The 12,144-nt window shown below is 44.4% G+C and overlaps 1 protein-coding gene across 1 annotated transcript; it reads left to right on the forward strand.

The window, feature by feature from the left end:
* Window positions 1-5,090: 5,090 nt before the first annotated feature.
* On the forward strand, window positions 5,091-10,539 carry LOC119315161 (glucan endo-1,3-beta-glucosidase 6-like). The gene is made up of 2 exons (XM_037589829.1): window positions 5,091-6,302; window positions 9,126-10,539. The coding sequence occupies exons 1-2, from the start codon at window positions 5,944-5,946 to the stop codon at window positions 10,240-10,242; spliced, it is 1,476 nt and encodes a 491-aa protein (XP_037445726.1). The 5' UTR covers window positions 5,091-5,943; the 3' UTR covers window positions 10,243-10,539.
* The last annotated feature ends 1,605 nt before the right edge of the window (window positions 10,540-12,144 follow it).

A 12,144-nucleotide genomic window follows, 5' to 3' on the forward strand; every position in this document is an offset into this window, starting at 1 on the left:
ATTTCTGCGCTAGAATTTTTTTCTTTCTAGCATATTATGTTAGTGAGATTTTCTCTTTTGTACGTACATCTTTAGTGGAACCTGTACAACATGTTCTTGATGGATAAAATATATTTTTCCAGGCAGAGAGAACAATACTTTAGACGTTGGTGTTGTGCACTATTGAACAAACAATAATGTAGTATATCAAAAGTGGAGATAGACATTTGACTTTTATAACATATATTTTGTTTTCATGCACTGTAAGAATCACTATTTATGTACCGAATATAGGGATCCCACTGCACAGTTTTGAAAAGCAAATAGTTCCACACTTACCTTTTAGTTGGTAGTGTACCAAATAGTTCCACACTTACCTTCAACAACTAACCAATCCCTGCCATGTTTGTCGGAGGGGGAAGGAAAGAGGGGGGAGGGAAGGAAGTGGGAATCCTAATCCACACTTACCTTTCCCTTCTCCCCTTTCCTTCGCCTCCTTAGGCCGGCCCATACGGGGGGCGCACCAGCCCCATATATTTGCCAGGGGTGTCTGGAACCCCTTCCGGTGACCCGATAAGTACCTGGAACCCCCAAAACACTTTCGGTGTTCGAATACCATCGTCCTATATATCAATCTTTACCTATCGACCATTTCAAGACCCCTCTTCATGTCCGTGATCTCATCCGGGACTCTAAACAACAACACTCGGTCACCAAACCACATAACTCATATAATACTATATCGTCATTGAACATTAAGCGTGTGGACCTACGGGTTCGAGAACTATGTAGACATGACCGAGACACCTCTCCGGTCAATAACCAATAGCGGAACCTGGATGCACATATCGGCTCCTACATATTTTACGAATATCTTTATCGGTCGAACAGTTATGACAACATACGTAATTCCCTTTGTCCATCGGTATGTTACTTGCCCGAGATTCGATCGTAGGTATCTTCATACCTAGTTCAATCTCGTTACTAGCAAGTCTCTTTACTCATTACGTAATACATCACCTCGTGACTAACTCCTTAGTCGTTTGCTTGCAAGCTTATGATGTGTATTACCGAGAGGGCCCAGAGATACCTCTCCGATACTCTGAGTGACAAATCATAATCTCGATCTATGCCAACTCAACAAACACCTTCGGAGATACCTGTGGAGATCTTTATAATCACCCAGTTACATTGTGACGTTTGATAGCACACAAGGCATTCCTCCGGTATCTGGGAGTTGCATAATCTCATAGTCGAAGGAATATGTATTTGACATGAAGAAAACAATAGCAATAAAACTGAATGGTCATTATGCTAAGCTAATGGATGAGTCTTGTACATCACATCATTCTCCTAATGATGTGATCCCGTTATCAAATAACAACACATGTCCATGGTTAGGAAACCTTAACCATCTTTGATCAACGAGCTAGTCTAGTAGAGGATTACTAGGGACACGGTGTTTGTTTATGTATTCACACATGTATTTAGGTTTCCGATTAATACAATTCTAGCATGAATAATAAATCTTTATCATGAATAAGGAAATATAAAATAACAACTTTATTACTGCCTCTAGGGCATATTTCCGTCAATTTGAAGGTAACTTAATATAATAATTACCTTAGCAATGTTTAGTGAGAAGCACACGCTGCTACATTGAGTTCTAGTCGTGTGTGCCCACCGGAGACACACATCTGCTAATGTTTGTGCATTTTAAGATTTTAAGCAAAACCGTTGGTCTTTTGTCTTACAGTTTGTATCAACAAAACTGTTTAATGTGCACTTAAGTGTTGATGAACATAATAATTGAAAAATACCTAATTGTTTCAAAGGGGGCAGATGTGTCCGGCAGCAGGTTTGTATAGATGTAGTATGCACCATTTCATATTTATCTATCTAATCGCGAATTTATTTCGGGTTGCTCTGGTATTCGAAAGGGAATATAATTTAAAAATGCTTGTAGTGTTGCCAAAAAATAAACGTTGCTGGTCTCTTCTTAAGATTTTAGGATTTGAATTACAGTGTTCTGGGAGTTTTCTTTTCCTATTTTTTCGTGTACGTGTGTTCTTTATTAAATTAATTGCTAAATTCAAACACAACAACTTACTGTAAATGTTCTTTAAATTTAATTAAATGACACATATATTTACACATAATACAACTAGCAGCCTTCACATTTCGACCACACGCTACCAGGTTGCGTTACTAGCGACGTTCCTTTCACGTACACGCTGCTAGAAGTTTCTGGCTGGTATGCATGCATGGTGCATCTTACTAGCTGCGTTCGATCAACTCGAACGTTGCTAGTTTCCTATTACCAGCGACGCTTCCATCTGCCATGAGCGCTGCTGGTATTTGTCCGAAGTTAGTTCTCGCCTGCGCTCTTCAGCACACGTCGTTAATAAAAAATAAATTCTGTGAGGGTTCCTGTACTAGTGATGTGTGTCAATTAGTTTTGATTCATACAACGTTCCGCTTGACGCAATCACTACCTCCTCTCCAAGAAAGAACGTAGGGTTTCTCCTCCTACTGGCGGTCCGTCTCTTCTTCGGTCACCGTAGGGCCATGGAGGCGTTGTTGATCCCAGCCCTTGCCAGCGGGAGGGATCTTGCTCTGTTTTTAGGTATTTTTAGGAGGAGGGTGGTGATGGCTCCCTGAGGATGAAATAAGGTTCTCTCCGTCTGGCTCCGTTTCGGTGATGCATCTAACATCGTCTGAGGGCGTGTGGAGGTGTGTCTCTGTGGATCTCATGAGATTCGGTCGGTGCTGGTCTTTGGTGGATCCGCTGGATCGAGTCTTTGTTCGTCTTCATTCGTGACTTCGTGTGTCTAGAAATTGGATCCTATCGATCTATCATTGTTGAGGAAATCGTTAACTGGTAACTGCTCGGTTGGCTGGCGAGTAGGGAATTAATAGGCTAATCGACAAGTTAATTGGCCATTTAATCAATTAATCGGACAATTTATCAGTTTATCGGCTACTCGGTGACCCTATGAGTAGGGATTAATCGGCAAGTTAACTGGTTAATCAGATGAATTCTTGAACAGGGCGATCTATACTTATCTTCATCGGTGACGACTGTTGTTCTAGTGTAGCTGGTCATGTGTGGGCTAGCACGATGACTTTCTGACTAATTACTACAACAAGTTTGGCTCGGCTGATGTGAGGGAGGGGTGATGATGACGGCGCGCCTTCGGCTCGCTCCAATGTTTGCAGTCGTCGCCTAGGTGGTCTACGGACATGGATATAATTTTTATTATTTCTGTGTTCTTTATACTACCGTGGCATGATGAATAGACAACATTTTTATCGTAAGAAAAGATTGACATGTTATCTTCAATACTACAAAATTTCACATGCATTTGATTGTGCACATGAAAAAAAGGATTCTTCACATGAAGTTGGAGTAGTTGAATTTCTTTTCTATAAAATCTAGTACAAATCAATGTCAAGGATAAATTCTTATGCATTGCAATCCTACAAATCAAACAACACACACAGGGACATAAAGTTCCTGCTCACGAGCTCATATGTGCCCTTGTGAACAGTTAAATCCAAAAAACAGTAAACAAAATCAGAAAAATCTACAAAATTAGGGGACAAGCATTAGCGAATTTTTAATATGCATGCAAATTTTCATGAAGAAACAACAATCCAAAAATGCTTTCGTAAAAAGACAAAATGATACTCCAAAAAGTCTGTCGCTTGGATCATTAATTTTGTTTCTTATGGAAGCATTTTGGAATGTTGTTTCTCCATGAAATTTGCACCCATGTTCAGAATTCGTCGTCGTTTTGTTCCTGAAAAATATTCAGAATTTTAGATTTCTTTCACTATTTTTTTTTGGTTTTACTGTTTACGAGGGTGCATATAAGCTCGCGAGCAGAACGATTCTTTCACACACAGGAACAGTTATGATAAATCATTTGCAAAAAAACAATTATGATAAATGATATCAACTATGTCAATAGAAAATTACTACTCCCTGCTATCATTATTCTGGATCGGAGTGAGTACCAACTATTTTCCAAAACTTTTCATATATTTTGTACGCTACGCTCTCATACCACACGGAGGTTACGAAAAGGAGACAAAGAAACCAGGTTAGAAGATACGTTTCCAGTGTACACGCTCTAACTTTTATAACAGGAAAAAGAAAAGACAACTAAAAAATACTTAGGCCTCCTTTGGTTTGGAGGAATTTTATAAAAAAAATTAGAGGATAGGATTTTTATAGATTTTTTTCTTTAGAGCCCTCTGGCACATAGGAATAGATTCCTATTTCTACATAGGATTAGTTCCTATCCTTCACATTTCATAGGAAAATAAAAATGAGCCTAGACTCAATGAAAAAATTCTTTTGATGTCAACCAAATGACATCTCGTTTCCTATTCCTACTCATAGGATTTGAGATACATGTCATCTCATTTCCTATAAAATTTCTATTCTTATGATAATCCTATCCTATGAACAAAAAAGGCCTTAGAAGGAGTGCACGCACACGCACACACGCTCTTCCTTTGTCACCACACTTTTGTCACTTGGTCCTGGGACCCGGCACCCAGCTGCACGGCCGCAACTTTGATGGTCAATCCTCGGTCAGCACCGCACCCGAAAAATAGCGCATGGGCTCCACGCCGCTCGCCTGACACCTCAAAAGCATCCCGTTATACGCATACACAGTCACCGTCGACTCACCACGCTCTCCTCATTTGCTTTGCTTCGCTTTGCTTTGCCTGTTCTCCTGCTTAAAACCAATATCTCCCTCCGTCCAAACCCCAGATTCTGGCCAGTACAACCACCAAGATGCCCTGATTAACTAGTTTAATCGCCTCACCTCTCGCTGCGAGCCAGAGCCGCAGCAAACAAACGAGCAAAAGCGAACAAAAGCTCAGGAAAGCAATTAAAAACTGAACACCAGCAGCAGCGGCAGCAGAGCAGCAACGCGGTGCAGCATCCCAGTGCAGCGCAGTGCAGTGACCATGCTGCCACCGATGCAAATGCTAGTAGTAGTACTAGAGGTTAGTGGCGTAGTGGGGAATATCTGTAGCCTTTCCCCCAAATCTTTTCCTCCCTCAGGCCTCTGCCCAAACAGTGCAAAACTGTCCTCGATTTGCAATTTTTTGCATGCAGGTGATAGGAATCTTTCTACCATGTTTACAGTAAGTAACCAAGAAACCACCATCATGACAGTGAAAGCGCCTAACAAACCATGCTGCTCCGATTCCCTTTGCTTGCGCTCCCAGCCCAAGCTCCAACCTCCAACCTCCAAGCGTGTGAGGCGTGACTGCCGCCGTATCTCATATCGATAGAGCCATAGCCCGTCCATCCATCAGCAACTTTTGAGGTTTCCAGAGGCGACCGATCATGCCGCCGCTTTGCTAGATGAGATCAAGCAGCACCCCGTCTCTTCTCCAACCCCACACCCAAATCACAATCTTCCTTTCCCCCTCTCGCATTACTTGGAAAGGCTAATCTTTTCCGTTTTGCTTTGATCCGTCCCTCTGCTCTGCTCGCTGCCGCTGCCAGCTTTGGCAAAGCCCCATTATTGCCCTCTGCCGCCCTCGCCTACTCGCACCTCGCCGTCAATGCCCGCACTTGGCTCGCCATCACTGGGAATCTCCCATCGCGGTCGAGCGTAGGTGGGGTTCGCCAGGGCTTCATTTATTGTCACCCCAAAAGATTCCAGCTCCAGCTCGTGGGTGGAGCTCTGGTAGCTCGGGGATTTGAGAGCGTTCTTCTCGAGTTCTTGGGGCCTCTGGTGCCTGCGGCTCCCCTCTCTTTCCGGTGAGGGTTTCAGCTCCGAGCTTCGATTTCAGTGTGTTCTTGGAGGTTCCCGACTAGATCCCCTCTTGTATTGGCTCGCCGGATTGGTTCATCCAAGATCTGAGCTCGGAGCAAGCGAGGAGCCCAAGATTTCATCTGGAGCTGCTGCTGTTGGGGTCATCTGCTGTCTGTCCATGGGTTCTCGGGCTCGGTCCGGCCGTGGAGGAGCGGCGGCGCTCTTCGTGGCGGCGGTGATGGTGGTCTCCTGGTCGGCGGCGGGGGTGGGCGCGATAGGGGCCAACTGGGGCACGCAGGCGAGCCACCCGCTGCCGCCGGACACGGTGGTCAAGATGCTCAAGGACAACGGCTTCCAGAAGGTGAAGCTGTTCGACGCCGAGGACGGCACCATGAGCGCCCTCAGGAAGAGCGGCCTGGAGGTCATGGTCGGCATCCCCAACGAGCTGCTCGCCATCATGGCCAGCAGCATGAAGGCAGCCGACAAGTGGGTCGAGAAGAACGTCTCTAACTACCTCAACAAAGGCTGCAACGTCAGGTATCCTATTAATTACTGTACTTTGTTGACTCTCATTTGTTGCCATGCTTGATTAATTGATTGATTTGTACTTGATGCTATCTATGCTAGCTGGAGTGTGGTCTCATTTGATTCTACTGTAGTTCGGAAGATGAACTGTCATGAGTCTAGAGTTAGTGAGGGACAAAGGCGACATTTTTCGCGGTACCTTCGATCTGTCTGTCTCGGCTGGTGGCCAACAAGTGTAGCTCTTGTTTGGCTCAATGCTCGACTTGGAGACCTGCTTCATTTGCGCTCGCTTCATATGGATGGACAGTGACAAATCTAGAATTAGCAGGGAAATGTGAAATTTCCGCATTACCTTCAATCTGTCTCCATCGGAGACCCCCTTCTTGGCACTTTCCATGGTGCTTCTGGTTTGCCCCCTGCTTGGTTGCATCGGTTACATGAATTCCTTGGGAACAGAAAAGTTACCAAGCAGGGCACTTTGTGTTTTCATTGAGCATCACACATGATTGATGGTGGTATCGGTTTGAAGATTTTACTTTGCTCATCAATTCATACTGTTTGTATAAATTACACGGCAGCAAGAAGTTCACCATGTCCACGGTTCCAGCCGGTTGGCACTACTGGATTCTCATCATCACTTTTCTGAATTCAAGGCTCTTCTTGACATTGTAAAGTCCCCTTTTACAAGGCATGCCTATTCGTTAGGTTAAATCTTCTCTCCTATTTAAAAAAGACGCAAGGTTCTGTCGTCCGCTCCTCCTTCATCCAACCTTACGTACGTTCTCCCATCCTCTTCCCATTTGGAACTTTTGCTCCCATCTCTAGTTTTTTCAACTGGTTTTTCCTGAAAACCGCTTCACCCGCCCCACCTCTTATTCACATACCAAACAAAATTATGTCTTTTTGGTAATCCAGTAAGTGCTAACTAAATAAAAACTTTTTTTACACAATCACATAATATGGGCAGGCAAATCGCGGGCTAAAGTACTAGATACTTTATACCCTGTTGCAATGCACGCATAGTTCAAAAAAGCGCTAGGCGTTAATTGTGTGTTTTGTCACCGCCTTGCGCTTTTTTGATATGCGCAGATTAAGCACAGTTATGCACTAGGCGTTTTGCTATCGCCTAGAGCCTAGGCACACTTAAGCACTCGCTTAGGCGTGCTTTTTTAACTATGAATGCACGTATCTAGTTGAATTTGAAGGTTAGGCCATCTACAAGTCTGTCTATTGTATAAAAGGCCTTTATATGGTTGTAGGCCATTTTGTATTAAAAGTACCTGTCTCTCACAAAAACTGTACCAGGAACATCTAGTAAAAAGCATTTTTAGCCTTTATTGAAAGCTGGCCTGTGGGCCTTTTTACAAGGTAAAAGCTACAAATTATTTAGCAAGCAGAAACCAGTCAACTCTTCTTCTTTGTGCTGCTACAAATGACAGTTCCTGGGAGTTCCCTTGATCCATTATGTGCATAGGAACAATGTATTACATTTAGATGCTTATTTGTTAATGTATAAATAGGAGTATATTTGTGTAAACAGCAAGTTGTGAAACCATGCACAACACAGTGTAAAGGACCATCCACGGTTCTAACATGTGGGGTGACCATTCGTTAACCGTTTACATTTATTTGGAACAATGCTCACAGCGTGCGTTACGAGGTTCATGTTTTAAATGAGATGTTCACAGCCAACCACTTATGAGTTGTGCGTACCATTTCCAAACGTAACTGAACGATCAAGTTGAGCAGTAGCATTCATTTGCTTCCCTTCGAAGCTCCTAGCTGGAAGAAGGGGGGGCCTTGCACCGTGGAGGAAATGCATCCTTTTTTGTCCAGTCCTCTTTATTTCTGTTGATTCTTTGAGGGTGATATAATAGTTGCCCTCTTCCCTCTCCCTTGAGTTATACCTCCTGTATAGAATTTACCTCATACCTACTCTGTCTTGCAATGACTATGTTTATACTCATTTCACTACCTGCTGGACCGTGTGGTCCTGGTGGACATGCATTTCTCTTATGTGTCATAATTTCAAAGATTTTTTAAACTGAAACTTGAAGGCTTCAACCTTTTTAGCACATTCTCAAAACCTATTTGCACTACCAAGCATTTTGCAAACGTTTAACATCTTTCTGTTCTTTCTATGACATGTTCAATTTATGGCTGTTTTGCACAATTTTTTATTAAACTATGTTAAATTCCTAAGCCATAATAACAATCAATTTCTTGAACTCAGATTACTATTCAACCTGGAAAATCCGTGAACTATTTCATTGGTGGTTTTGCAATGGTTTGGGAGAATATGCACATTTCCAGCTTTTGATATACTTCCTTCCGCAATTTTCATGTCTCTAGCTTGTCTGAACTACTTTTGGCACGAGGCAAACCATTGACTTTGGTTTGTAAATACAACCTTGTAATTTAACCTAGTATCTGTTTTGCTTTCTAGCTCCATCCCTCCATCTTATAACACTGTACTGGTAGCATTTATTTTGATGAAACAGCTCTATGCTAGTACATGCACTGTCCCTGATAAATTTCATGCAGCATTCTTTTTAAGTTGCAACTCCAATGTCTGCTACCTGCTTGGTGATCTAGTAAGCTAGACTATGTGATAACACTTCATCTGAACTACTGATAAGCAGATGATGAAATGAAATGGTCTTTACTGCTTCCACAATATGTTGTAAGCAAAATGCATGTTCAGCAAGATCAGTTTAGGCTCCATGTTCTCATGTCCCATATTCGATCTCATTCTTCCAGCAATGCCTTCTTGATGTTGATCCACCATTTGCATATATCATTGTCGCATCTTGATTTGCTCTGTTATTTTACTAGGTATGTTGCGGTTGGTAACGAGCCTTTCCTGTCGACATACAATGGAAGCTTTCTGCTAACTACCTTTCCTGCCCTCAAGAACATACAAAGTGCACTTGTGAAGGCTGGTTTGGGCAATCAAATCAAAGTAACTGTTCCTCAAAATGCTGATGTCTATGATACAGCAACGGGCAAGCCTTCTGACGGGGATTTTCGCACAGATATTCATGACCGGATACTCGAAATTGTAAAATTTCTGAGCGACACTGGTGGTGTTTTTACTGTCAACATCTACCCTTTCATCAGCCTCTACATTGATCCAAACTTCCCTGCTGAGTATGCCTTCTTTGACGGGCGCTCACAGCCCGTTGTTGATGGCTCTGCAACATACACAAACATGTTTGACGCAAACCACGACACGCTGATCTGGGCTCTGAAGAAGAATGGATATGGGAACCTGCCGATCGTTATCGGGGAGATAGGCTGGCCAACTGACGGTGACATGAACGCAAATGCTCAGCTCGCCCAGCGCTTCAACCAAGGCTTCATGACGCATATCGCCACTGGGCAAGGGACCCCGATGAGGCCTGGACCGATCGACGCTTACTTATTCAGTCTGATCGATGAGGATGATAAGAGCATACAGCCAGGGAACTTCGAGCGCCACTGGGGGATCTACACATACGACGGCATCCCAAAGTATCAGCTGAACTTCGGTGTACCGAATTCACAGATTAAAAGAGCAAGCGGCGTCAAGTACCTTGACAAGAAATGGTGTGTGCTGAAGCCCACTGTCAGCCTCGACGACCCAAAGCTTCCAGACACGGTGAGCTACGCGTGCGCCAGGGCAGACTGCACCAGCCTTGGCTACAGGACTTCCTGCGGGATGCTGGACACCCGGAGCAACATCTCGTACGCCTACAACAGTTTCTACCAGAAGAACGACCAAGACGACGTGGCCTGCGGCTTCTCGGGCTACGCGACGACCACCGGCCAGGACCCCAGCACCGGGACATGCAGGTTCGGGATCATGATCGAGGTCGACTCGGCCTACTCGTGGAAGCCGCGGCGGGTCCGAAGCAACTACCTCCTGGTGCTTCTCCTTGCACTTGTTCACCTCTGCGTGTCATCCTCATAGGTGTTTTTTCTTTTTCTTTGCGGAAGATGGCCCGGCCATGACAGCATCAACAGCCTGGCAGCTTAGAGGGGTATTTGATGCCTGCCGTCAGTGTTCATCCATGTAGGAACCTTTTTCGATCGTTTTCTTCTTCTAATTTCGGTGGATGCGGACGTCGCAGCCGCATCGTTGAATTCTTGTTAGCGTAGCTTTGATCTTCCGGTACCATTGTGATTGGGATGGTGATGCACTGGACCATTTATACCCAGGAATGTGACTGAGGGCATAGCTATCAAACCTGCAAATGTGGTGAGTCCAGATCAGTCTTTCTCTTCCAGTTTATGCATTATGGTCTCTAGACTTAGATGGAACACATTGGTAACTACCTATGCACCATAGACCATCACAGTAGCCATAGCCATACTAGCAGTAGGCTTTGGGGGAGCCTGTAGACATCTGCCAATCTGAGTCGATTTACTGAAAACTTGGGACCAATTGCCTGTAGACACCTGCACTTGGGAGCAGTCATTTCGGATCATGGATCTAGTGCCAGACAACCGTCTGCTTGAATCCATGTTGCAGTTATGGTTTTTGTTTTTCAGTGGTTGTTATCGGTGTCAAGCTGCCAGCTATGTCGGCATCATCGTTGTCGTCGGTCCCCATCATCGTCTTCTTAAATTTTGTACTAGCTCTGGACAGCAATGAAGAGGCAATGTGGATGGCTTATCTCCCAAGAATTGACAACCATATTTCCCTCACCATCCGTATATAACAACTTAACGAAGTAACCACCATGATAAAGATGCACTTGGATTGCATTCCAAACCAAACAATTGAACTAAAACCCTGTGGTGTCAGCTCATCCAAGCACAACACAGGCTTTTATACTTTTGGTTTAATATAAAATAAAATAAAAACATAGGTGTTTTTTTTGGAAAGCCATGGGGCCAATTAATCACATAGCCTTTATGTACAATCGCCCACTGAGTGACACCAATAATTGGTTGGCAGGCATGAGCTAAAAACAAGAATGAGTCCTTGGAACTTGTTTGAAACATCCACATAAAAAATGTGTGATGGCAAGCAAAGGAAGCCACCCCACCTAAAAACCAACCACACCAACAGAGCCTAAAGGCAGGCATCCACACCTCTTAATCCAACCAAAAGCACACAAGTGGAGTAGCACATAGACAGCACAAGCACATAAGAGATAAAGAAAGGCATATCAATGTATCCACTGAGTCCATGAACTCTGTCCTAGGTGCAGGTGGTGTCACTCATGCTTGCCACTCCCTTTCCCTCCTCCTTATCCTTCCCAATGTGGCAACCCATTTTCCCTCCTCCTTATCCTTCCCAATGTGGCAACATGGGTTGTTCGGATCAACGAAAAAAATAGCGCGCTATTTTGACGCGTCGTTGTAACGTATCAGCAAAGGCCACGTTGCGTTTTAGCTAATTGGCTCACTACGGCGCTATTTGCTCTATAGCGCACTATTTCGGCGCTAAACGAAATAACGTTGTAGCGTTTTTGCGTGTACCACACAACGGCCTGTCACATCACCACATTGGCCCAACTCACCCCCACTATCTCACAGAAGCAACACATAAAGCCCATATAGCAACCCATACAACCTAACCTAGCAAACTCGTCACAAGTTCCCCACCAATTCGTGATTGAGGGCAGCGGTGGTGGCGGCGTTCGTGACTCATGAGCGAAGGCGACGGTGGCGGCGTTGCTCGTGAGTTGTGAGCGAAGGCAGCGGCGGTGGTTCGTGAGCAGCGGCGGCTTCTCTTGACCCCGTCCCCAAGTAGCAGTGTCGGCCTTGTTCGTGACTCGTGAACGAACGCGGCGGCGGTTCGTGAAAGGTAACGGCTTCTCTTCATCCCGTCTCCAAATACCAGCATCGGTGTTGTTTGTGACTC

The sequence above is a fragment of the Triticum dicoccoides genome, chromosome 6A, assembly GCF_002162155.2.
Source record: "Triticum dicoccoides isolate Atlit2015 ecotype Zavitan chromosome 6A, WEW_v2.0, whole genome shotgun sequence".
NCBI lineage: Eukaryota > Viridiplantae > Streptophyta > Magnoliopsida > Poales > Poaceae > Triticum > Triticum dicoccoides.

Excerpts from the sequence above, each read along its gene's own strand:
- LOC119315161 (XM_037589829.1), top strand. The coding sequence starts at position 5,944 with ATGGGTTCTCGGGCTCGGTCCGGCCGTGGAGGAGCGGCGGCGCTCTTC. Across the intron at positions 6,303-9,125 it reads AACAAAGGCTGCAACGTCAG|GTATGTTGCGGTTGGTAACG; the intron begins GTATCCTATTAA and ends TTATTTTACTAG.